The sequence below is a fragment of the Ursus americanus genome, chromosome 5 (assembly GCF_024610735.1).
Source record: "Ursus americanus isolate L20-20 chromosome 5, mUrsAme1.1.p, whole genome shotgun sequence".
Classification (NCBI taxonomy): domain Eukaryota; kingdom Metazoa; phylum Chordata; class Mammalia; order Carnivora; family Ursidae; genus Ursus; species Ursus americanus.
The window spans coordinates 57,685,399-57,712,689 of NC_142131.1; the positions used below are offsets into that span (position 1 = coordinate 57,685,399).

Sequence of the window (27,291 nt, forward strand, 5' to 3'; positions counted from 1 at the left end):
CAAAGAACTTGGGGATGGTGAGGCATGGGGCTGACCAGCACAGACAGAGGTGTGGGGAGGAGCAGGGCACTGACATGGTGATAAATCTGTCTCCGTCACGTTTAGCGCCCTTCTCGTCATTTCCCAAGCCATGGGACTGGTATTGGCAGCCATCGTCTCTCCTTCTGGGCAGCCTACTTAAGAATTCAGAGCCATCCTCTCTCTTGAGAGCCTGTGAACCAAAAGAGCAGGCCCAGGCAAGCTAGGGACAGGGACCACAACAGGGAGAGAGACCCCTGAGAGCGACGTCTGACTAGGTAAAGGGCCCTTTGAATGAGGAGGTGTCCTGTCTCACCCACATTTGATGAAAACACAAGGTGTGCCATTCCCAGCATCTCTGTGTAGGGTTTCTAGGGGCTGTTGGAATAAATAGGAGAGTTTATATTCTCACTTGCTGCCTGGATCTCCATAATACAGGGACTGGTTCCTGCTGGTGGAATCAACAAGCAGTTAAAAAAAAAAAATAAAAATCCGGCCACCTTCCAAACACCTCCAGCCTAGGATTCCAGATCCTTCCCGCAGGAGCTAGGGGAGGGCCCGAATGTGACCAAAAGACCCAAGCCCAGGTCCCCTGCATCCCAATGCAGCCACCAAGCCACCAGGCTGGCAGGATGAAGATGAAAGCACCATCTGGGGACAGCCCTGCTGGATCCAAGGGCTGGGGGCTGGTGAGAAGGGTCCCGCTTTCCACAGCCAGGCCTGAGCAGGCAGAGCACTTCTGCCCCAAGCAAATCAATTGAAAGTCGTGGCCAACCCTGTTTGAGTTGGTGAGAGCCCAAGTGGGAATTCCAATCTGCCAGTGTTTGCTCTGCAGACGAATAGAGCCAAACAGAAATGCTGCTTTGGGACTTTGCGCCAAATATCCGCTGGCTTGTTCTGCCAGCCGTGCTGGGCCAACCCTCTGCACGTCACCCTCTCCCAGCTCCCTGCTCGGTGACAGCCTTCTGCTTGTGCCCTTAAAGGCAGCTCGCCCTCCCCACTGTGGCCCAGAGCCTCGGGCCCAGGGCTTCCCTGCGGGGGCCCAGGGCTTCCCTGCGGGGTCCCAGGCCTTCCAGGTCGTTCCATACCAGCTCCCCATGGACACCCCCCTCACCACCCACCCCTGACACTGGTTCCTAACCTCTGCTTCCTGCTCTCAGTGCCATACCGTCCTCGCTGTCACCCTGACATTGGCCCAGTCCTTCTCGGCCCCTGATCAGCACAGCCTGTGGCGGCTAGCTACCCAGCAGAGGCAGAGCTGACTGCGAGGAAGCACTGGCCACCGCTGCCTCCAGCTTTCTTCACGCTCTCACATGTATTTCATTTGGTCCTCAAAGTGGGTCAGTTTTACCAGCCCATTTCTCAGAGGAAATACCTGCGTTTTCAGAAGATTTGGCCCCTTGCCCAAGGTCACCCAATTATGGAATCCAGACCTCCCCGCTCCAAAACTGCGGCACTTTCCAACTTACCTCCCTGAGGCTAATTTTTTTAAATCTTTTGTTCACTTCCAGGGGCCTAAGGCAATTCTCAGGATTCCTAGTGAGAGCAGGGGAATGTGTTTTCATATTCTCCCAAGCAACGTAGGCACACAGCAATGCCAACAGTGTCCACAGCAGTGCGAGCAGCGGCCGCGTTTGCTTTGCCCCAGGCTTGAACCAGAGCCCTGGCCTGAGGCCTGCATGTCCTACAGGGGGGAGGATTGCACCCCCAGAGCACCCACGGAAGCCTCCAGCCTTCATGGTCAGGCACCTCAGGCATAAAGCCCTGGGCCTCTCCCCACTCCGCGGAGGGCACACACGACTTGTGTACTTCAGCTCCCCCCTCCTCGCCGGGCACTGGCATAAAGGTTTCTGCACCTTGGGAAACAGTGAGGCTATCACCCCTGCCCTCAGAGAGCTCCCTGATAGCATGGTGACAGGTCTCACTCTCCAGAGCAAGACTTCTCCGCATTTTTACATGATGTGAGTGTGAACATTTGCAAATGGCAATGATTTGAGTCCCTTAGAAGACAAGTGCTCTCTGCATTCAAACAACTGTCACTTCCTCAGGGAAATTTCTCTCATCCAGTCTGGCTGGATTACTGGTTCCTCTATATAACCGAGGGCCCCAAGAGGACCAGGACTGGACTGTGGTTTTCTCATGACAGCACCCCCAGCACCCAGCACAGCTCGGTAAATAGTAGTCCGATGTATGAACAAAACCACAAGGAAAGCTTTCCAAATGCCCTTGTCCCGCGGCCTTGGAGGAGCTGTCACCCATGCCCAGAGAACACGGGTCCACGCAGACGACCCTTCGCCCAGCCGCTCTCAAATTTACCCACATGTTTCCTGCTGGCCCAGCTCCCCAGTGTGGGTCTGGGGCTTTTTTTCCCTCAGCTGTAGGTGCTGGTGTCCCACCCCAGCTCCACCCAGAACTCCCTCTTCCCTCTGTCAGAGTAACGGGCCTCAAGAACAGACCCCAGCAATGGGAGCAGAGGGGCACCGCAGGGCCTCTGGCCTGGCCAGTCAGGGACAAGGGATGTCAGCCAACCCTGCCCCACCTGTGCCTTCAGAAGATTCCATCATTGCTGGATCAAGGGAGTGTCAGGACGGCGGCAACTCTGCTAGTCATGTGGCCAGGAATGACCCAGAAAATGCCATCTTGTAAGTGAAGAGTCCCAACTAACCAGAGGAGGGGCAACAGCCCAAAGCGCCCAATACTGCTGCTTCTTTGACCCCTCTCGGAGGTGCCCCAGCACTGCTGGTAAGCCACTCCCCTAGGCCAGGCCGCTGTGAGCTCCATGCCCACACAGTAGAGTCCTTCCTGCTAGTCGTTACTGCACCCATTGGGGCATCACAGCCACTGTGAGCCTAGAAAAAAGCAGAGTCAACTTCCGAAGAGGGGTCCCCCTGGGAGTAGGTGCATAGAGAGAAATGTTGCTCTTCCTGGTGTGGGGCACCCATAAAGAGGAGCCCAGCTTTAAGGGGTTCCAAGACCAGTGAGACTATACCAGCTCGAAGGAGCCATATACACTTATGGGTCGGTTGGAGGCCCTTCTTGGTCTGGGGTACTCAGGTGGCTCTCCCCAGAGCCCAGGGAGTCCTTGCTGCTAGGGTCGAGGGAGGAGACAGCCAGTGTGGCCGCTGGAAGTGGTGTCTGAACAAGAGCAAGTCTGAAGCATCCCTGTCCCTACTCCCCAGACCTGGCTGCATGGTGTTGAGGGGGGAGCGGTCCAGGCAATCGGACTTCATGGACGCCTATGCAGGCCCAACCCCCAGCGGCAAGGAAATACCACAAGCTTAAGCAACTGCAGAGAGGACAATTCAGAAAGCCTGTGTTGAACAAGGGCCTGTCACGGCCTGCGAGGCACCTCGGTGCCTGGGTGCCCAGGCCCCCCTACTTCTCATCAGCCTTTTCGGAGGACTGGGACGGTTTCTTCTGCGGCAAGTCTTCGAGCATCAGGCTCAACACGTGCGCGATCTCGTAGTACAGCTCCTGAAGCCTGGAAGAGGAGCGGGGGAGAGGGGGCCTGAGCTCGGGGCGGGCTCCGAGCACCCGAGCCCCGCCCACCGCAGGCCTGCACCGGCGGATTAGCCACGCCCTGTAGGTGTGGGTTTGGGGAAGAGCAAGGACCGGATGGCAAGAGCCAGATCACGTCCACGGGGATCCGGGTCCGCTGCTCTACCCGTGGCCACCAGAGTAAGGTATTTCAACACATGTCAGGTTGGAGACACCGAATCCTGGGCTGTAAATGAGGGGACTATGCAGAGGTGACCAGACAGTGCCTGGCCCACTCTTAGGCCAAACATGGAGGTTCCCTGACCCCTCCTTTGCGTTCCTCCAGTCCGTGAGGCCCTCCAGTGGGCTTCTGTCATGAAAGCAGCCTACTGGTGTCGTCCTTGCTCAAGAGTTCACTGTGACTCTGTAGGGCCCATGCCCCTCCCCTTCCTGCTCAGTCATGGCCAGGTATGACTCCAGCTAAAGCACACACAGCACGGCCCTGGGCTGGGCCAGCTCAAAGCCTCACACGCTGCTTTTATAGCATCAGCCCTCATGTGACAGGTGGCAAAGGGGCAGAGACCTCCCCAGAGTCACAAAGGAAGGTCATGGCAGAACCAGGCCAGGAGCCTCAGCTCCAGCCTTGCCAACCGGTGCTCTTTAGTCTGACTTCTGCAAAGGGAGTTGTGAGGCGGGGCCTGGAGAGTCCAAGGGCCCAGCACTTCAGGGCCAGTCAGAGCAGGCTGGGGAGGGGCAGGGGAACAGAGGCCCCTGAGCCATAGGCTGTCCGCACAGCCGTGCAGCCCCCGTGCACACAGGGAGTCCTGCAGGCCCAGGAAGAGCCCCACTTCAGCCACCCTGCAGACAGGCCACTGTCCCCTTGCTTTCCCATGGCACTTGCCATGGCCCCACCCTGGCGGAAGCCTAGGGACCAGGAAAAGCCTGGTCTCCCAGGGCCAGAGGCAGTGGGGCGGGTACTGACTTGTAGATCGTAGTGTCCTGGTTGTCCAGAGTGGACAAGTAGACATCAATAAAGGGCAGGCTGGTGCCAAAATCATCCAGGACCATGGGGTCAGTGTGCCGCAGGGTCTTCTTGAAGTTCTCTACCAGCTCACTGAAACTTCTGTAGTTAGCATTTTTCTAGAGAAGGAAGCATAAAGATAGGGCCATGAGGAGGAAGGCACAGGGAACTTCACGAGGGGCCCAGGCAAAGGCCTGACCCCAGCCCCACGTAAGTCCTGCACAGAATCACAGGTTCACCCTGACTCCCTCCAGCCTCGGCCCCCCTGACCACAGCAGCTTCGTGAGCCACCGTCACTGACATGAGGACAGGTGACCCAGAAAGGAACCAGTGAGAACCTGAGTGTGGCTCAGCGTGGTCTCACCCTGCCCTGTACAAACGTGGGCACAGTCAGGACAGGCAGATGACTCTAGCTCAGAGAAGGGGCTCGGGAGGGATGCGCTGGCTGCACAGGGGAGGAAGGGCAGGTGTTCGGGACCCAGCAGAGCCCCCAGTGCCCGGCCTGAGGAGCTCGGAGAGCTTAGGCTGAAAGAAGAAGGCTCGCCCCCAGGCTTTCACCTGCCGTCTCCACTGGCCCCGAAGCCCTCTTTGTGACCACTCCTTCAGGCCTGGCTGTCCCTGGGCCTGTTTCCCACCTGCCTGGAGACGGCCTACCTGCATCTGCATCAGCTTGCTGACCTCTTCCTGCTGCCGCTTTAGGATCACCTGCTTCTCCTCCATGAGTGTCACGTGCCTCTCCGCCATCAGCTCCCGCTCAAACTTTTTAATGGAGTCCTAGAGAGTAGGAAGATGGAGGTAAGATACAGGCTCTCACCGCACGCCCACCCACCCCCATCTTTCTTCCTCCCCAGCCTGCACTGCTCCTCAGCAGGAGGAACCCCCCCATCCAGGGCCAGCCCCCAACTCAAGCTGCCATCCGCAGCTGCAGGGACCCCCAAGCCCCTGTCCTGCTGACCGCTATCACGAGGCCGCGAAGAGCGGGGTTCGGGGAGAGTGGGGCCAGGCAAGGGAGGGCCCACGGAGCCACCTCCCCGCCTCCCTGGACACTGAGCCTATGGCTCCGCCTGCCCCGTCTTAGCCGAACCCCTGTCCTTACAAGAGCAGCCTCACCTCTGTGTGAATTATCATCACACCCACGAACATGCTGAGGAAGACAAAGGAGGCAAGCAGGATGAAGATGATGGTGAACGTCCGGCTAAGAGCCAAGTTGCGGTTGTCCAACTGCTCCTGCAGGTCTGTCCAGCCGTCGACCTGCTTGGACAAGGCCAGGTGTGCCAAATGCCAGGGCCCAGCAGAGCAGGCCTCCCCTCACCTGTGCTAGCGCAGCCCCAGCCCCATTGAGGCAGCAGCTGGCTCTGCCTTCACATCAGCCCCTCACCGCCACCCCCACCCAATGACTCCAGTCCCTGCATGGTGGCTGCGGACGCAAGGCTCCTCGGGGTACAGAGACTACTGGCTAAGGTGCCCTGGGGGCTCTTCTCCATAAAACCTCCCATCCTTCCAAAAAATACACTGCTCTCTGCAAGGCCCTCCTTTGGAAAGACCCCAGAGTCTACCCTTCTAGTCTTGGGCTTTGCAGACTGCTTCTGGGCAGAGTCGTGATAGCCTAGTCCCAGAAAGCCTATGGGACATGGGTTTCATTTCTAAAGTAAACTTGATCGCAATGAGTTATCTTTCGAGAATTCTCTGAAAGTTTTACATCCCTATGGGATGAATGGGATTGCTCTAGGGAGTCACAAGATCAGAGAGAGGAACGGACCCCTGGCCAGGGCCCTGACCTCTGCTTGAGCCAGCCTTCAGCATCCCGAACCCAGCTGAGTACCTGAACATGAGGAGGACCCCATGTGAGGCCCAGCCTGTCCACACACCCACACCAGGTGGCGCTCCCTTCTTAAGGTCCCAGCCCCCACCCGTGTTTCCAAACACAGTACCGTGGCCAAGCTGAAGAGGGTGAAGAAGGCCACAGCCAGGTTCCCCCAGTTATTCGTGTCACCCCTGTCTGGAACTCCAAACAGGCAGAAGCCCAAGATAGCGAAGATGAACATGAGGACGAACAGCAGGATGAGGACGGAGGCCACGATGTAGGCTGTCTGCCCCACGGCAGTGATGAGTGTCTGCAAGGCAGAGGCACTAGGGCTAGGCCAGGCTGCCAGGCTGAGTGGGGCTCAGTGGACAGGTCCAGTCTGCCCGGACCCCAGCTGGCCCCAGCATCCAGTGCCAGGCCCCGTAAAGGGATGGATGGATGGACGGATGGATGGCTGGCTGGTTGGCTGGCTGGCTGGGTGGGTGGATGGATGGATGGATGGATGGATGGATGGATGGATGGATGGCTAGGTGGGTGAATGGATGGATGGCTGGGTGGGTGGGTGGATGGGTGGGTGGGTGGGTGGGTGGGTGGATGGATGGATGGATGGGTGGCTAGGTGGGTGGATGGATGGATAGCTGGGTGGGTGGGTGGATGGATGGGTGGATGGATGGATGGGAACTGTGCCCAAACTGTGGGCTGGACCAGTCCAATAGTGGTTGAGCAGTGCCTGGCCTCCACCCTCAGTCACCCATGGGCAGATGGTTCTCAGGCCCGGATGTCTCCCCATCAGCACCACTAGCCATGCCACTTGAGCCCCAGCCTGCCTCTGTGGTCATCCCAAGGTGTCCTGCTCCTGCCTGTCAGCTGAGGGCCTGCCCTGCATGCTCTGCCAGGCCAGGAGGAGTAGGGGAGCTACCCTGGGAGTGGGAATGACGAAGGCTGAGAAGAATGTGCCTTCCCATTCTTTCTGAGTCCTGTTCCACAGGCAGGTCTCTGCCCCGTGCCCTCAGTCTTCCCCGAGGAAGTGGGCCTCTGTCTTGCCTCCCACCATGTTGACCGCTCCTGGGAAGCACAGCATATGGCCCCTCATCATTCATTCTCCACGCCCCAGAGTCTGGCACACAGTTGGTCTCAAGACACGGTCACCTACCTAGATACTGCCACAGACATCATTTCAAGGCACGTGGGCATTATAATTTTTCACATCTCAAGATGAGGAAGCAGAGGCTCAGAAAAGCAAAAGGCTTTGGCCAATACACCGGCAGAGCTAGGACCAACTCCCGAGCCCTTTGCCTTGTGCCACCAACCTCATCTACTAAGGCCCCCTTTTCCAGGTCAAGAAACCGTTTATTGGCTTCACACTAGGCAAGGAGGCACTTGAGAGAGCTGGGCCCCAGGACAGTGAAGCGCTGACAGTCTGGGATGACTTGGGAAGCAGAAAGGTGAGCAGGGAGCCTCAGTGCTGCCCTCCACATGGACTGGCTGGACAGCTGCCTGCAGAGGGGAACACGTCCCTCTCCTTGGGAAAAGAAAATCAGTGCTGGGGGATTAATTCCAGAAGAGGTGAGATGTACAAAACTCTCTCTGTGAGACAGAGAAAGAACTTCTTTCCCAAGAACTACTACGAGGGAAGAGAAATGCTGCCCTGGGACACAGTCCGCAGAAGAGGCCTGCCCAGGCGTGCAGGGAAGGGGCAGCCCTGAGCAGGAGAACCTGAAGCACCAGAGAAGGGTGGAGGACAGGCGCAAGCTGGGGGGTCCACTTCTAGGCCAGCCCGAGGCCCAGTGTGACCTGAGGCCAAAGCCAAGCAGCCTCGAGAATAGCCATGGAGAAGAGGCCATGCTCTCCAGAAGCCCTGACATGTGGGACTCCTGATGGCTGGCCTTGACAATGTCCTTCCAGCACAGTCCAGGCGGGCCCCATCAGTCAGCAGTCCAGAGGTACAGAAATCCAATCCCAGTGGATGGTTGCCCAGAACCCCACAGGCTGGTAGCTCCTTCCCAAGGAAGTCCTGGGCTTTCAAAGCTACAACCTGGCCCGCATGGGTGCCTGATTTTGAATTCCCAAACTCTTTGGGGAAGCAATTCCTCACCCCTAGTTCAGCTCTCCCAGGCTCTGGATCAAGCCACAGCTGCCCTCCTGGCCCCAGGGCATTCAGGCTATGGAGAGGATCTGAAGGCAGGGCAGGTGCCCAGGCCACACCACTCTGAGAGGGCCCTTCTGTGCAGCTGGCCGGATGTGCGGAAAGTGATGAGCTCTAAGGCACAGGAGCCCAGCATCAGAAGGTCGTCCTTTGGGCTGAAATGCAGATGAACAGGGACACTGTGGCCCTTGGGTGCCCAGCCCACAGACCCTCTCTTTGTGCAAAACAACATGGAACTATTTCCTCGTCATACAGGTTTATTGCCATGAGAGGGAGCACAGAGTGTCATTTTAATTCATCATGGGACAGGAGCCAAGAATGTGCCAGAGTGCCAGCTCTGTGGGCTCTCAGGCTGTGACTCTGTTAAAGCCTCATTTCGACTTCAATGAATGGAAATTAGCAGAGGTACAGGTCCCACCTCTGGCACCTCCAGCTCCTCCTGGCCAGCGTACAGAGGATGTGTAATCTAGGGTCACTTCTGTGCCCCGAGGGACCTGCGGGCCTGTGATATCCCAAAGGCCGTAGGCAAGCCACAGCCAAGAGGCCTGGTAGTCCCCAGGGAACAACTTTGGGATACAAGGCTCTGCTGGATGACAGAAACCCCTGCGGTCAAACACGGGCCATGGATGTCTATGTGAATATTCTGTCTGCGAGCCGTGGGTCTCTGGTCAAGTCTATAAGAACCAAAGGCTGAACAAAGGCTTGCAGTCACCAAGCACAGGCTGAGCTCTGGGACAGACCTTGGCCAGCGGGGAGGGCTGTCCTCTCGTCACTAGATACCTGCCCTGGAAAGATGGGGAGTCCCTGCCAGGCCCTAAGCCTCAAGCACTTTCTGACCAGGCTGCCACAACAGAGCCAAGATGATGCGCTCGGCAGACAGCTCGTGCCCTCAGCTTCACAAGGTGCCAGTCTGAGTCACTGTCCCTCCCCCAGACCCTAGTATTCTGTGGCTCCCTCCTCCCCCCATGCAGCCCTGGGCTTCCTTTCCCTCAGCCCACAGCCATCACCCTCCTTCCTCACATGCCTCCCGGAGGCCTCTGCCACCTTCGTTCCATGGTGACCTCTCTCCTGGCCTCGCCTGAAACCTCGTTCCTCAGCAAGACATCACTCCTCAGCAGCCCACTCAAGGGAGGCTGCCTAGTCCCCACTGGCCTGATTCAGGAGGCCACTCCTGCTGCACCCTTGGAGACCCTACCTCCATGGGTGAAGCCCTTGCTTCTAGAAAGAGAGAGCCTTCTAGCTAGCCACTCCTCCTCGTGTCTTGGAATCTCTGCCTCCAGGCTCCATGCCATGCTGCTATCTTCCTGGGGACCTTCAGCATCCCTATGGAATATCAACCATTCCCCAGGCCTCTTTGACCCCTGACTCCCTCATCCCCAGTGACCCTTGCACCACTTTAGGCTCCTGCTCCCTTGGTGTCCAGCACCTGCAAAAAGCAGACTACACTTCCGATTGTCTGACCGTTCCCTCAGTCTGAGGTACCCATCACCCAGCATCCACCTCCCAAGGGCCTCTAGTCTTCTTTCCCGTCCACCTGCCCTACCACCGTCCCTACCTGACGTGGACTCCAGTGCCCGGCACCTCTGACTCTCCCCTCCCCCGCTTCTAGGACACATTATAGGGTCTATCCCTGGCCTACAAACAAGGGGAGCCACTCGGGTTTGAAAGGAAGGCTGCTGTGCTTTGATGTATCCTTTAAAGATTCTCCCTAGATGCAGGGGCATTGCTGTCCCAGGACTCTCTCAGTAGTGTGGGAAGCCAGTGCAGGAACCCTGATGAGGGTGGGTGGTGATGGAGAAAAGATGATGGCTGGTGGGTGTGGGGCAGGGGGAGAAGAGGTGCACAGGTCACCACGTAGGAGGCCATGCAACAGGACTTTGAGACGGCAGTGTCAATGCTGACGCTAAAATTTATGACCTGGCTATTGAATGGAGGTGGGTTGCAGCCTTCACAGAAGGACACAGCACAGGAGGAGGGGCCAGGGTCTGGGGTATGAGGGTCGGGGAGAGTGATGACTTCCAGCTCAGGCAAGATGGGTTTGAGGAGCACGTGAGACATCCAGGAGGCCGTGCGTCTGGAGGTCAGAGAGAAGCGTGGGCACGTGAAGACCCCTGACATGTGGAAAAGATCACCCAAAGAGGATATGCAGAGTGGGGGGGCAGGTGAAGAGAACTCGGGGTACAGTCTTGAGAAAACAGCACACACCCAAGATGTCGAGCTCAAGACGCTGGAGGACGGGGTGCCACGTGACGGGCTGCCAATGGAACTGACCGGTGGACCTGGTGACAAGGAGGTTGTTGACTACCTCAGAGAGGCTCATTCCTTTGGAGGGAAGAAGCCAGGGCACAAATGACAAGGACGGAAGCGGGGAGCAGGAGTTATGGCCACCTCTTTCCAGGAGCCTCACCATGAAGGGAAGGACAGGAGGCCTGGCCTCTGCTGTCTGGGAGGGGCCCCACGGGCATGTGACTATGTGAGAGCATGCAATGAGGGAATGGGGGTCTGTGGCAGGGGGAGCTCTTCAACATTGTCCTCATCTTGTACCCCAGGCCTGGGGCTGCTTAGCGTAGGGCCCAGGTCCCAGACAACCGCCCCGGCTGGGCTAGGGGCAGTCTCTCAGCAAAACAGGCCGACACACACCCGAGCTGGTCAAATGGGTCCAAAGCAGCCCCTCCCTGGAGAAGTGTGGACACGGGCACAGGGCAAACATACTGTGGCCAGGATGGATGCTTCGGGGCAAGTTGGGTCAGCTAGGAGGAGATTTCTGAAACCTTCTGGGCCAAAGAAAGACCGGTCACCCCACGACTTCTCAGCAGGAGCACCATTCCTAGAGCTGCCTGAACTAAGTAATGAGACTGTTTCCATCAAGAAAAGCAGCGGATTTTTGGCTGTGTGGGGAAAGCATACAATTGAAAGTGAGCGGCCAGCGCCACCGAAGAGCTGGAGGCCCCTGCGAGGGTAGTTCGAAGGGCCTGTACCATAAGAAAGCCAGTCCCTCTGGTAGCATGCGGGAGAGGGAAAGCTTGCGTGGCCCCTGCCGTCAGCCACACCTTTCCTATCTCAGCTGCGGCATCTAACTGCCGAGTGACCGTGGGTCTCAATTTCTTTATCTGCAAAATATAGCTAATGATACTCTTCCTCAATTGTTTTAAGATGAAATGAGGTAACAGGGGTAGAGATCGACCTGCCACACAGCAGGATTCAATAACTGGATGATGGTGGTGGAATGATTATTTCTTCAGGGGCTGGTGGGCAGAGGGGCCCCGCTGCCTGCGCTCCCAGCCCACGGCACCCCCAGGCCACTCACGCGGATGCCACGGCTATAGGTGATAAGCTTGAGGATGCGCAGGGACTGCATGCCGTCCGCGATGTTGAGGTAGAGGTAGTGCTTGCCCTTGAATCTGCGGAGACCGTAGGGGATGAAGATGGTGATGATAATGATTACATCCAGCAGGTTGTAGCCATCCTTCCAATAGTTGATGGGGTCCACGTAGAGCTTCATGCAGAACTCGGAGCTGTAGATGGACACAAAGACCAGCTCGGAGACCTGCGGGGGTGCCGAGGGTCAGAGGGTCAGGCCAGGCTGCAGAGCCCCATAGTTCCGCCCTCTTGCTCCCTGCCAGTCGGCTGTGCGCAGCTCGGGAGCAGGGTACTCCCTGGTCACCCACGTGAGAGAGGAAACCCAGGCGGAGTGGCAGGCCCACAGCGGACACACCGTGTGCCTGATTCTCTTCCCCTTCTGCATCTTCCCTTGCTGCAGTCCTAAGCCTGGGGCTACGTCACACCCAGGGTGCTTGAGAATGACCATCTAGACCCCCGTCTAAGGCAACTCAACATGTCAGGTGACCTGAAATGAGCTTTCCCAAAGAGAAGATCCCAAGAGTTTTCTGGCCAACCTGAATATCCAAACTTTTAGGAACAGAGATGAGATACTCAAATATCTACTAATGTTTATCCATTCACCGCACATACTAAAAATCAGTTAACTGTTTCTAAAGAACATTCTGCTCTTTCTCCACTTCTATACTTTAAGAAATAATGTTATTCAAATTCTTCTCATGCATCTACAACGCCAGTGGCTTTGATTTTACCAAAAGGTACTTTCTGAGTGATCTAACTTTTTCCTTATTATCAGTACATTCATTCATGGAAGCAGCTTTGATTAAGCACCCCCAGGAGCCAAGCAAGAACTGTTTTAGCGTGGGAAAATGCGGCAATGAACACGACAGAAAATGGTCGGCCCCCAGGAAGCGTATGGTCTACCATGGGGAGACAGAAGTGAAGGCTCAAACAAATACATAGATAATATAACACCACGTAGGAAGGAAGGGGAGTAAAGGGGAACAGCCAAAGGAGACAGAAGCACTGGTCAGGTCAGGGCAGGAGAGTCTTGGCAGCTATTTTTGAAAAGGTGGCGAGTGGAGGCCTTGGAATGGAGCCCTAATAGAAACTGGGACAAAGTGCTGCAATGGCGAGTACAAGGGCCTTCAGGTGAGAAAGGGTTTGTTCGAAGCACAGCAAAGTCCACGTGGCTGGAGCAGAAAGGGGCGAGCCGAGCAGGAGATGCCTCCAACAACCGTTGGAGGGGCAGGTCACAAAAGGCAGGCCTGGTGAGAGCTTGGAGGATTCTGAACAAGGGAGTGATAGGAAGAAATTGACATTTTTAAGAGATCTCCATGGAAAAGAGACTGGTGGGGAGCTGGCAAGAAGGGCAAGTGAGGGGGTGGCTTAGGGAGGAAGAGACAGATAGCAGGAGAATGATTTCTCACAGTCACCCAGCAAGAGGGGAGGTTAGACCGGACTGGACCAGGGGCTGGTGTGGCATCGAAGGGAAGAGGGAGGAGCCTGTATTTTGTAGGCTGCCATGTCAGGACTTGCTGCTGGAGTTCAGGGTGCACAGGGAAGACAGGAGGCCAAGGAAGACTCTAGTGCTTCAGACAGAGCAAGTGGTTCCGTGGTGATGCTTTCCCTGAGGTGAGTTTGGGGTGAGCTGAAGTGGGCTGGAGAGAGTTTCTGGAGGGAAACAGGGAGGTTTTTGAGATACATCACCTTTTTAATATATGTCAGATGTTGCCACTGGAAACTGTAGCTCAAGCCACAACTATCCATTCGGAGAACATTGGGGCAGCTGGTGTTTGTATCTGCCCTGCATACTCATGTTTGTGGCCCCCCCACTTGGCAACCATTTACATACATTTTAATTTTTTTAACTAGTATGTAATATTTAAGATACACATAAAGGCATAAAGAATAATATAATGAACAACCGCATACTAAACCCAGCTTAAGAAATAAAATACTGCCATTGCAGACAGTCTCCTGTGTAGCCCTCACGGACCAAGGCCCCTTCCCCTCCCACAAAGCTAATCCTACGGAAAATCTGTAGCACGTCAGTCATGTATTTTATACTCTTACCACATATGTATCCCTCAAAGTACAGGGCGTTCTTTTGCATTTTTTAGACATTACACAAACAGCATCTGACTTTTGATTTCAGCTCAGGTCATGATCTCAGGGACTTGAGATCGAGCCCCACCCCCCCACATGCACTCACTCTCTCTCTCTCTAAAATGGATAGTTTTTTTTAACATTTTATTTATTTATTTTAAAGAGAGAGAGAGCACAAGCACGGGGAGTTGCAGAGAGAGAGGGAGAAGCAGGCTTCCTGCTGAGCAGAGAGCTCGATAGGGGCCCAATCTCAGGACCCTGGGATCATGACCTGAGCTGAAGGCAGACGCTTCACCAACTGAGGCACCCAGGCACCCCTAAAATGGATCAATCTTTCTAAAAATAAACAAAACTGTGAGATTCATCTATGTTGATATGTGTAAACCTAGTTTATAGTTTTACTACTATGTAGTAATACCACTCATGAAAATACTGTGATTTATTTATCTAGTTACCCACTGGGTGATATTTGCCTTGTGCGTAATTTTTACTATTGCAAAAAGCATACAGTACAAAAAGGGTGAGTAATTTGTGTATGTTTTATCACATCCATGTGTAAAGCTTCCCTCGGTTACAGACCTAGGAGTGGAATTAGCGAGTTGTAGGAAATGAGCCTCTTCAGCCTCACCGGAGAGGGAGAGGTGTTTTCTGAAGCTATTGGACCAGCTCAATACCACAACATTCCTACTGCTCCACAGACTTCCCGACGCTTCCCACTGTCGAACTTCTGCACTTCTGTCAGTCTGATGAATATGCAATGGTATCTTATTTTTTATTTTACTTGTCATTTCTCTAATTAATGAAGCTGGATGTCTTTCTATATATTTAAATTGTAAACTGCTTGTTTCTTATTTTTTGCCAAATTCTCAGCTGGATTGTCTTGTTTTGTTTTATTCTTATTAGCCTGCAAAACAGTCAATTTCTCAGATATTTTGAATCCTGATTCTTTACCTGTTACATGTGTTGCAAAGATCATCTCTGATGCTGACTTATGTTTTCACCTTTTCAACGATCCTTTGATGAACAGAAGTTTAAAATCTTAATGGAATCAAATGAACCAAACTGTTTTTTCATGACCTATTTATTTTGTGTTTTAAGAAACCTTCCCCTCCTGAGATCATGTAAGTATTCTGTATTTTCTTCTGAACATTTTGAAGTGCCACTTTTCACGCTGGGTCTTTAACCCAGTTGTGTCTGCTGTGAGGCAGGCCGAGATCCATTACATGCTTTCTCCTCACGCACTACCAGCGGTCCCAGTACTGTTTCCTGCAGAAGGCGCCCTTTGGCCACTCGCCCACAGCGGCCAGCGACAGGGACCAGGTCTCTCTACCGACCAGGGTCTATTTCCCAGCACTCTGGCCTGTTGCATTGGCCTCTGTCTACTGCTTCCTCACCCTGCCTTCATTACGAAAGCGCTACACAAAGTCTTGTTATCTGGTAAGTCTAGGCTTCTCTCCCCTTTTAACTTTCAAGGTCATCTTGTTTTTTGTCCTCTGTCCTTCCCCCCTCTCGTACTCTTGCTTGCTCTCTGTCTTTCAAATAAATAAAATCTTTTTTAAAAAGTCACACATCTTTTATTAGATTTATTAAATCTTTCGTCTAAGTATTTTTCATATTTTGTTATTGGAAGTGCTGTTTTATAGCTGATATAGTAAATGTAATTAATTTATTAATCATATATCCAGCAAACTTGCAGGACTTTATCAGTGTTAACTGTATTAATTAGTATTAACTTTATTAATTAACAATTTTTTTCAGATTCTATGCAGAAATGACAGTATTTTTCTAAACCTTGAAAGAGAATACTGCTTAAGTTTCACCCCTGTGTGTGAATTTTGATACAAGTTTTATATAGGTACCCTTAACTGGGTTAAAAATAAGTCCTTTCTATTCCTAGTTTGTTAAGCTTTTATCTTTCTTTAAATTATTTGTTAAAATTTATTTATTAGAGAGAGCACCAACAGGGGAAAGGGGCAGAGGGAGAGGGAGAAGCAAACTCCCCACTGAGCAGGGAGCCCGACGTGGGGCTTGATCCCAGGACCCTGAGATCATGACCTACCCGAAGGCAGATCCTTAAGGAATGAGCCACCCAGGTGCCCTGCTAAGTTTTTATCTTTATAGATACTCATGATAAGCTTTTTTTCTGCATCTCTTGAAATTATCTTTCAGGGTTTTTTTCTCCTTTAATATTTTAAGCTGGTAATAAAATATGTAGGTTTTTCTATTACTTGCATTCCTGAAAAAAAAAAAAAACAACTTGGCAATGATATATACTCTTTTTCATCCATTTTCTAATTCGGTTTCCAGCTGTTCTGTTTGGGATTTTGGGTTAATGTTCGTATAATTGGGTGTAATTTTTCTTTCTCATACCGTCCTTGTCTAGTTTTGGCATGAAGGTTATACTAGCCTCACAAGATGAATTGTCTGGGGGCAGGGCAGATATTCTCATTTATCTAATCACCGCAAGCATTTTATATGTTTGGAATTGTATCTTCCATGAATGTAAAACCATCTAGCCCAGGTTAGTTTGTAGGTTTCAGGGATAAAATTTAACTACTAATTCAATGCTTTATAGCCATTAAAAGAAATACAAGGACATATAAAGATTATTTCATGTTTTTGGCTTTTTATTGAAAGTCGTGTAGATTTTTTTCTAGAAAATTCTTATTCCAGCTAGGTTTTCAAATTCATTGGCATAAAATTATTACATTTCTTATATTTACTGTATCTGTAATTTTCCTTTGAAATCCCTAACATGAGGGGTGCCTGGGTGGCTCAGTTGATCAGGCATCATTTGCCTTAGGCTCAGGTCATGATCCCAGGGTCCTGGGATCAAGCCCCGTGCCAGGCTCCCTGCTCAGCGGGGAGTCTGCTTCTCCCTTTCCCTCTGACCTTCTCCCCTGTCATACTCTTGCTCACTCTCTCTCTCAAATGAATAAATAAAAAATCTTAAAAAAAAAAAAAACCTAACATGATTCAGTGCTTCCATTTGTCTTGTCTCATGAACAAAGTTATTTTATAATTGTTTTCTAAGATCTAACTTTGGCTTTGTTGATACTTTTTATTGAATCCTTGCTTTCTAGTTCATTAATTTTTGCTCTTATCTTTATTATTTCCTTTTTTCTACTTTCCTTTTTCTCTTCTACTTTTCTTCCTTTTTTCCTTTTTTTTTGATTTTATTCTGTTGGTCTTTTCCAAAAGGTCAGCTCATTAATTTTTTAAATTGAGGTATAATTCATGTACCATAAAATTCATCATTTTAAAGTGTAAAATTCAGTGAAGGGGATTTAGTTTTGAGTATTCATAACCTCTGTTTTTGATTATGGTAAAATATATACATGACATTAAAATTATCATATTAACCACTTTAAGGTGTACAATCAATTCAGTGGAATGAAGTGCATTCACAATCTTGTGCAACCATCACCACCATCCATTTCCAGAACTCTTTCATCCTCCCAAGCAGAAGCTCTGTATCCAATAAACAGTAACTTCAGGTTCCCCTCTCCCGCATCCCCCAGGGAACTCCATTCTACTTTCTATATGAATTTTACTATTCTAGGTACTTCATATAGATGAAACCATACAATATTCACTCTTCTGTACCTGGTTTATGTCACTTAGCATAATGTGTTCAAGGTTTATCCACATGGTAGCATGTATTACAATTTCCTTCTTTTCTAAGGCTGAATAATATTCCATTTTACGCATAGACTACATTTTCTTTCTCCATTCATAGTCAGTGGACACATGATTTGCTTCCACCTTTTGGCTACTGTGAACAATGGTGCTGTGAACACTGGTGTAAAAGAATCTGTTTTAGTCCCTGCTGGATCATATGGCAATTCCACATTTAACTTTTTGAGATGTTTTCTAGAGCGACATGATTTTACATTCATACCAGCAATGCACAAGGGTTCTCATTTCTTCATGTCCGCATCACCAACACTTGCTCTTTTCCATTTCACGGTTTTTGTTTTTATAATAGCTGTAATAGTTAGGGTGTGGAGTTGTATCTTACTGTGATTTTGATTTGCATTTCCCATTCTAATGACTAGTGATTTCGAACATCTTTTAATGTGCTTATTGGTTATTTGCATATCTTCTTTGGAGCAATATCTGCTCAAGTCCTTTGGGTGTTTTTTAATTGGGTTGTTTCTTTTGTTGTTGTCTTTACTGCTGAGTTGTGGGAGCTCTTTATATATAGTCTGCATGTTAACCATTTATCAGATTCACCATGTGCAAATATTTTCTCCCTTTCTGTGGCTTATCTTTTCATTCTCTTGATAGTTCCCTGAGACTCACAAATGTTTTTATTTAATGAGGTCTAATTTATCTACTTTTCCCTTTTGTTGCCTGTGCTTTCGGTGTCATACCTAAGAATCTATTGCCAAATTCAAGGTCATGAACATTTACCCCTATGTTTTCTTCTAAGAATTCTAGCTTTTATATTTAGGACGTTGATCCATTTTGAGTTAATTTTCGAATATGGTATAAGGTAGGGGACCAACTTTATTCTTTTCATGTGGATATCAAGTTGTCCTAGAACCATATGATGAAGAGACTGTTCTTGCCCCAACTAAATGGTCTTGGCATTCTTGTCCAAAATCAATTAGCCATACCTAATTTGGTTTTATCCCTAGAATTTCAATTGTACTCCACAGGTCTATGTCTATCCTTATGCAAGTGCCACACTGTTTTGATTACAATATCTCTGTAGTAAGTTCTGAAATCAGAAAGTGCAAGTCCTCCAAGTCTGTTCTTCATATTCAATATTTTCTTGGCTACTCAAGGTGCTTTGCACATTCATATGAATTTGAGAATCTACTTTTTAGTTTCTTTTTTTAAAAAGGCTCTTGCAATTTTGATAGGGATTGCATTGAATTTGTAGATCTCTCTCGGTATTTTTTGTAACAAGTCTGGGTTTTTTTTTTTAAGATTTTATCTACCTATTTGAGAGAGAGAGAGAGAGTACAAGCAGGGGGAGGAGCAGAGGGACAAGCAGACTCCCCACTGAGCATGGAGCCTGATGCAGGGTCCAATCTCAGGACCCCCATATCATAACCTGAGCCAAAGTCAATCGCTTAACCAACTGAGCCAGCAAGGCACCTCTGTAACAAGTCTTAACAAGTCTTCCAATCCATGAATACAGGATGTCTTTCCATTAATGAAGGTCTTATTTCTTTCACCAATGTTCTATAGTTTTCAGGACACACATCTCTCATCTCCTTGGTGAAACCTAGTCCTAGCTATTTTATTTTGGATGCTTTTGTAAGTTGAATTTTCTTAATTTCCTTTTCAGATTGTTCATTGTTTGTATATAGAAATATGACTGATTTTTGTTGTTCATCTTGTGTCCTACAACTTTGCTCAATTTCTTTAACAGTCCTAATAGGTGTGTGTGTGTGTGTGTGTGTGTGTAGTCTTTGGGATTTTCTATACATAATATCAAGTCACATGCAAACGAAGAGATAATCTCAATTTTTCCTTTCCAATTTGAATACATTTTATTACTTTTTCCTGCTTAATTGTTTTGGCTAGGACTTCCAGCATAATTTTTAAAAATGGTGAAAGCCAGTCATCTTTGTCTTTTTCCTGATCTTGGTTAGATTAGAAAGATTTCCAGTCTTTCACCCCCAGGTATGATGTTAACTGGATTTTTTCATAAATGCCCATTATTAAGTTAAGGAATTTCCCTTCTATTTCTAGTTTGTTTGGTTTGGTTTGTTGTTTGTTTTTAAGTCACGAAAGGGTATTGGATTTTGTCAAATTCTTTTTCAGCAAGAACTGATGCAAACATGGATTTTTCTTCCCCTTCATTCTACTGGTGTATTACATTGACTGACTTTCATATGTTGAAGACATTCCAGGGATAAATCTAGTAATGAATCATGGTGTCATGATCATGGTGTATAATCCTTTAAAGTACGCTGCTGGATTCCATTTGTTAGTATCTCCATGAGGATTTTTGCATCTGTATTCATAAGGAATATCTTTAGTTTTCATTCCTTGTGACGTGTTGTCTGGCTTTGGGATCAGGGTAATGCTAGACTGATGTAATGAATTCAAAAATGTTCCTCTTCTATTTTTTGGAAGTTTGAGAAGCGCTGGTATTCATTCTTCTATAAATGCAGGGGAAAGGGTAGCCTGGGTGGTTCGGTCAGTTAAGCATCTGCCTTTGGCTCAAGTCATGATTCCATGGACGTGGGATCGAGCTCCAAGTTGGGCTCCCTGCTCAGGAGAATCCCCTCTCCCTCTGCCCTTCCCCCTGCCTGTGGTCTCTCTGTCTCTCTCTTAAATAAATAAATAAATACATACATACGTATATACATACATACAGGAGAAAATTAACTAGTGAAGCCATCTGGTCCTGGGCATTTCTTTGTTGGCAGGTTTTTGATTAGTGATTTTAACCTCTTTACTTATTATAGGTCTGTTCCAATGTCAGTTTTCTATTTTTTTCTTAAGTCAGTTTTGCAGTTAGTATGTTTCTAGGAATGTATCCATTTCATCTAGGTTGTCTAATATGTTGGCATCCAATTGTTTATAGTATTCTCCTATAACCCTTTGTATTTCCATGAGGTCAGTAGTAATGTCCCAACATTCATTTCTATTATTAGTAATTAGAGTCTTCTCTCATTTTCTTTAGTCAATCTAAAGTTGTCAATTTTGTTGATCTTTTCAAAAAATTAAATTCTGAATTTGTTGATTTTGTCTCTTCTCTGTTTATCTCACTCTAATCTTTTTTTTATTTTCTTCTTTCTGCTAGCTTTTGGTTTGGTTTGCTCTTCTTTTTCTAGTTCCTTAAGGTCTAAAGTTAGGTTATTAATGTAAGATCTTTTCTCTTTCCTAATGCAGGCATCTACAGGTATGTATTTCCCTCTGAGCACTGCTTTTGCTGCATCCTGTTTTATTATGTTTAAGTTGAAGTATATTGACATACAAAATTATATTAGTTTCAGGTGTACAACAGTGATTTGACATTTACATACATTATGAAATGCTCACCATAGTAAGTGTAGTTACCATGTGTCACCATACAAAGTTGTTACAGTATTATTGACTATATTCTTTATGTGCTATGTTGTATGTTCATTTTCATTTACCTTAAAGTATTTTTAATCTCCCTTGTGATTTCTTCTTTGACCTATTGGTTATTTAAGAGTATTTCCATATATTTCAAAAATTTCCAGTTTTCCTGCTGTTATTGATTTCCAGTTTCATTCCATTGTTGTCAGAAAAGATACTTTGTATGATTTCAATATTTTTAAATTTATTTCATCTTGTTTTATGGCCTAACATATGGTCTATCCTGGAGAATGCTCCATATGCATTTGAGAAAAATCATTGTATTTTCTTGGTGAATTGACCTTTTTGTCAATAGGTAATGCCCCTGCCTCTTATAACAGTTTTTGCCTTAATGTCTATTTTGTCTGATACTGGTATAGCCAACCCAACTCTCTTTTCATTTCTACTTGCATGGAATATCTTTCTCCATTCTTTAACTTTTAACCTATTTCTATCTTTTGATCTCAAATAAATCTTTCGTAGACAGCATATTTTAAAAAAAAATAACCCATTCTGTCCTAATTGGAGAGCTCAATTCCTCTACATTTAAAGTAGTTACTGATAAAGAAGAAATATCTCTGCCATTTTGCGATTTGTTTTATATATGTCACATCTTTTTTGTTCCTTAATTCCTCCATTACAGCATTCTTTTGTGCCTGATTCTTTTGTAGTGTACCACTTGGATTCCTTTCTCATTCTTCTTCTGTATATTTTTTCATTAATTTCTTGGTGGTTACTCTCATGATTACAATTAAGCTCTTATACTTGTAACAATCTATTTTTCATTAATACAACCATAGCTTCAATAGTAGATAATTTTGTTTCCTTAGAGCTCCATCCCCACCTTACGTTTTTATTGTCACAAAATACATCTTTATATGTTGTGTACCCATTAACTATAATTATTGTTTTATGCATTTGTATTTTAAACCATATATATTTTTAAACCATATATATATATATATATGGTTTATATATATATATATATATATATATGGTTTACATATATATATGTGGTGTGTATGTGTGTGTATATATATATATATTATATATATATATATATATAAATATATATATAGTTACAAACCAAAAATATAATAATACTGGCCTTTTATATTTACCGATGTAGTTACTTCTATCGGTGGCTTCAAGTTACTGTCTAGTTTCATTTCCACCTAAAAGACTATCTTTAGCATTTCTTGTAGAGCCTCTAGCAGCAAACTCTCTCAGCTTTTGTGTATCTGGAAATGTCTTAATTTCTCCTTTTTTTTTTTTTTTTTAAGTAGGCTCCATGCCCAGCATGGAGCCCAGTGTAGGGCTTGAACTCATGACCCTGAGACCAAGACCTGAACTGAAATCAAGAGTCAAATGCTTAACTGGCTGAGCCACCCAGGTGCCCCCTCCTTCATTTTTTGAAAGACAGTTTTGCTGGATATAGAACTGTTGATCAACAATATTTTTCTCTCAGTACTTGAAATATGTTCTGTCACTTCCTTCTGTCCTCCACAGTTTCTGAAGAGAAACCAGGTGCTAATCTTACTGAGAATTTCCTGTATGTGACAAGTTTCTTCTCTCTTGGTGCTTTCAAGATTCTCTGTCTTTGCCTTTTGACAGCTCAATTACGTGTCTCAGTGTAGATCTCTTTGTATTTGTCCTTGGAGTTTACAGAGTTTCTTGGATATGTATATCATTTATCAAATCTGGGAAATTTCTAGCTATTAGTTTTTTCAAATATTCTTTCTGCCTCTTTCCCTCTCTCCTCTCGTTCTGGAACTTCCAAGATGTATACAGTGATATGTTTGATTGTGTCCCACAGGTCTCTTAAACTCTGTTCATTTATCTTCATTCTTTATTCTTTCTGTTTCTTAAATTAAGTTCAATAGGTTTGTCTTCAAGTTCACTGACTATTTCTTCCACCTGCTCAAATCTGCTCTTGAAACCTCCAGTGAATTTGTACTTTTCAGTTATTGTACTTTTCAGCTCCAGAATTTCTACTTGGTTCTGTTTGGTTATAATTTCTATTTCTTCATTGATATTCTCTCTTTCTTGAGACGTTGTTTTCCTGGTTACCTTTAACTCTTTGTCCATGGCTTCTTTTAGCAACCTGAGCATATTTCACACAGTGGACTTATTAAAGTCTTTGTCTAGTAATTCCAATGTCCACGCTTCCTCAGGGACAGTTTCTATTCAATTCTTCTGTACAAAAGCCATACCTACTTGTTTATTTGCATGCTTAATTTTTTTTGAAATTGGACATTTTAAATATTACAATGTAGTAACTCTTTTTTAAGATTTTATTTATTATAGAGAGAGAGAATGAGCAGGGGGAGGGGCAGAGGGAGAGAGAGAAGCAGACTCCCTGCTGAGGGGGGAGCCCCATGTGGGGCTCGATCCCAGAACCCTAAGATCATGACCTGAGCCAAAGGCAGACACCCAACCAAGCCACCCAGGCACTACTACAATGTTCTAACTCTAAAAAATCAGATTCTTCCCTTTCCTCAGAGTCTGTTACTTTTTGTGGGTAGTAGTTGTTTGTTTAGTGGCCTGTCTAAATAGTTTTTTTTTTTTTTAACTATTCTTTGCAGGGTGCCTGGTGGGCTCAGTTGGTAGAGCATGTGACTCTTGATCTCATGGTTGTGAATTCAAGCCCCACATTGAGTGTAGGGATTACTTAAAAATAAAATCTTAAAATAAAATATTTCTTAAACTGTATTCTTTGTCATGTGTGGTCTTTGGAGTGTCTTCCTTTAGCTAGTGCTTAAGGAGAGATTTTCTTAAATGCCTCAAGTAAGAAGAAGAAAAAGAGGAAGGGAGGAAGGAACAAGAGAGGGAGAGAGAAAGAAAGACAGAGAGGGAAGGAAGGAAGGGGAGGGAAGAGGAGGAAGGGCAGGAGAGAGGGAGGGAAAGAAAGGAAAAAGAAACTCTCCTAGTCTTTGCAGAATGGCTCTGTGTTGGAGGACTCTTCCAATGCTTAGCCAAGTCATTTATAACTCTACCTTAGCCTTCACTCCCTCCCTGTGCTGAGCCTAAAGATCAGCCAGAGGTGAAAACTTGAAGTCTTCTCAGGTCTTTTCTAAGTATGTGTCCTGCCCTGGGCATTTATGGCTCTCTAAACTCTCCCATATACATGGGTGCTTGTTAATACCTTCATTTTCCAAAGACTCTCTCTCCTGGATTTTCTTCTTAGGCTTTCAGCATGTCCTTTGTTCATATCAACTAGCTTGTTGTTGTTTTGCCCCCAGATGGCAGTGGTTATTCATTTGTGTCTCAATGCTTTTAAGAAATGCTCTTTGCAGAGTCACTTTTCTGCACTGAGAAAGCTCCAAGTTAGGCAAAACAAAGGCAATAGCCTTGTATCAGTACTTCAGGCAGCCCTCAGACAGGTCAAAAGAAACAACACGACTCTTTAAGAACAAGGTCTGCTCTGCTGTTTCTGGACCCAAGAAGATGAGAGTCCCACAATGAGAATTTAGCCTGCCATCTTCAAGGCCATCACCATGCTGAGGAGGACACTGGGTCAGGGACAAAATAAAATGTTGCAAAGTTTTCTTATCCTTTAAAAGTTGACTCTTTTGGGGGGTGCCTGGGTGGTGCAGTTGGTTAAGCATGTGACTCTTGGTTTCAGCTCAGGTCATGATCTCAGTCATGAGATGGAGCCCTGTGAGAAGCCCTGGGTCAGGCTCCATGCTCAGCAGGGAGTCAACTTGGTATTCTCTCCTTCTCCCTCTGCCCCTCCTCCCTGCACTCACTTGCACTCTCTCTCTAAAATAAATAATCTTTGGGGCGCCTGGGTGGCTCAGTCGTTAAGCATCTGCCTTCAGCTCAGGGCATGATCCCAGGGTCCTGGGATCGAGCCCCACATCGGGCTCCCTGCTCTGCTGGGAGTGCTGGGAGCCTGCTTCTTCCTCTCCCACTCCCCCTGCTTGTGTTCCCTCTTTCACTGGCTGTCTCTTTCTCTGTCAAATAAATAAATAAAATATTTTTTAAAAATAAAATAAAATAAAAATCTTTGGGATGCCTGGGTGGCTCAGTCAGTTAAGTGTCTGCCTTCAGCTCAGGTCCTGATCCTAGGGTCCTGGGATCAAGTCCCTGCATCGGGCTCCTTGCTTGGTGAGGAGCCTGTTTCTCCCTCTGCCTGCTGCTTCCCCTGCTTGTGCTCTCTCTCTCTCTCTGACAAATAAATAAAATCTTTTTTTAAAAAATCTTTTTAAAAAACAAAATAAAAAATAAAAGTTGACTTTCTTGATTCACTGTTTACTCATTTACAAAAATCTTTATTTTCCAGAGTTCTGACAGTTTTTGTCCCTTTTCAGGTATTTCTGTGGACAGATGGACCTTAGAGCTACCTACTCTACCATTTTCACTGACATCACTCATCTCCTTCATTTTTGAAGGATGGGTTTTCTAGATGTAGAATTCTTGGCTGACAGTTTTTTTCTTTCAGCACTTTGAATACAGCATTCCACTGCATTCTGGCCACTGTAGTTTCCAGTGATAAATCAGCATTAATTTTATTGAGGATCCCTTGTATGTGATGAATCAGTTCTCCACTGGTACTCTCAAATTCTCTTTCAAGTTTGTTCATGATGTGTCTAGGTGAATTTCTGAGTCTATTCTTAGAGTTTGCTGATATTTTTGGATGTGCAGATTGTTTTTCATCAAATTGGGAGGATTTTTAGCCATTATTCCTTTACATTTTTTCCTTTCTCTCGTCTCCTGGGACACCTTGTTTATTTGATGTTGTTCCACATGTCTCTGCTCATTTTTATTCCTTCATTTCTCTTTCTGCTCCTCACACTGAAGAATCTCAATTGACCTGTCTTTCTGTTTTTCAATTCCTTCCTCCACTAGCTCAAATCTGCTACTGAATTCCTGCAGTGGATTTTTCATTTCAATAATTGTACTTCTCAACTAAAGAATTTCTATTTGGCTCTTTTTAGTAATTTCTCTCTTTATTCATATTCTCTATTTGGTGAAACATTCCTCTCATACTTTCCTTTAGTCCTTTAGATAGGATTTTTTTCTTTAGTCCTTTGAACATATTCACAATAGCTAATTTAAAAATCTTTGCTTAGTAAGTCTAAGAGATGGGCTTCCTCAGGAACAGTTTCTACTGACTGTACTTTTATTTGCTTGTGTAGGGCCATGCATTCTTGTTTCTTTGCACATTTCAAGATTTTTTGTTGTTGTTGGAAAGTGGACATTTTAAATTATATGAAATTGGAACCCTGGAAATCAGCTGATCCCCTCTCCCTAGAATTGTGTTATTGTTGCCACTTTTTTTTAAAGGACTGTCCAGAAGTACTTCTATAAAATCTGTATTCTTTGTCATGTAAGGCCAAAGACCCACTCAGCTAACTTAGTGGTCTGCTAATGAATGGACGGATATTTCTATAAATGCCTGGACCCACTGAGTCTCCCAGCCTTTGCCATGAGGTTCTGAGTGTTGGGGCATACATTTAATAGTCCAGCAGTTTATATCTCTGCCTTAGCCTTCATTTCCTGCTTGCAGAGTCTCAAGATTTTCCAGAGGTGAGAGATCAGGGCCTTCTCAGGATTTTCCTGATAGCTTCATTGAGATCCTCCAAAATGAAAATAATTTCTCAGAGTTTCATAGTTAATCAAGGGTTTTCATACATGTTATCCAGTGACCTCGGCCACCCTGTGGGCATTAATACCATCACTTTATAAATGTTGAAGCTGAACAATTTTGAGATTAAGTAACTTGCCAAAAGCCCCAAATTCTCTAACTGAAATCTGCATCCCTTCCACAGCACAGAACATCCCCCAGGCTTGCAAACCAGGGTCCTAAAGGAGGTATGTGTTCTGACCCATATGGCCTCTGGAGGGCAATCGAAGATTCAGATTCCTCAACTCAGCTCTTCCCCTGACTCCTATCAAGTGCCATACCCAACATGATGTTCTATGGTCCATAACCAAACACTGTAGAATGCTGGGGTGGATGCCCGGCCATACCAACAGGTTCACGTAAGTGGTGCCAAATGGACACTGGCCCTCATTTTTCAGGCATTGATTAGGGTATTCCACCACCTCCATGACCTCTGACCCCACACTGTGTTGATGCTGACCATTTTTACCACCAAGAAAGAAATTTGTTATTTACCATAAACAAAGACAGAGTATGTTCTTAACCATTTTATTATACAACAAAACATACATATAGAATCACACAAACAAATATATAGCCTAATGGACTGTTACAAGGCCAATACCCCTGTAACCACCACCTAGGTCAAAAAATAAGGCTTTGCTCACCAGCTAGCCCAAATTCCCTCCATGCGCCCATCC

The 27,291-nt window shown here is 47.0% G+C and overlaps 1 protein-coding gene across 3 annotated transcripts in view; it reads right to left on the bottom strand.

Moving 5' to 3' along the window:
• Window positions 1-1,131: 1,131 nt before the first annotated feature.
• Window positions 1,132-27,291, bottom strand: part of CATSPER3 (cation channel sperm associated 3) — a 38,276-nt gene continuing 12,116 nt past the window's right edge. Inside the window, exons 3-8 of one of the 3 annotated variants that reach the window (XM_045794657.2) lie at window positions 11,774-12,013; window positions 6,448-6,630; window positions 5,627-5,767; window positions 5,171-5,290; window positions 4,478-4,635; window positions 1,132-3,499 (exon numbers count right to left, since the gene is read on the bottom strand). In XM_045794657.2, the coding sequence (XP_045650613.1) occupies window positions 3,394-3,499; window positions 4,478-4,635; window positions 5,171-5,290; window positions 5,627-5,767; window positions 6,448-6,630; window positions 11,774-12,013 (948 nt within the window). In that variant the 3' untranslated portion in view covers window positions 1,132-3,393. The remainder of the gene's footprint in view (window positions 3,500-4,477; window positions 4,636-5,170; window positions 5,291-5,626; window positions 5,768-6,447; window positions 6,631-11,773; window positions 12,014-27,291) is intronic. The other 2 variants (XM_087862258.1, XM_045794658.2) reach the window with 2 other exon arrangements.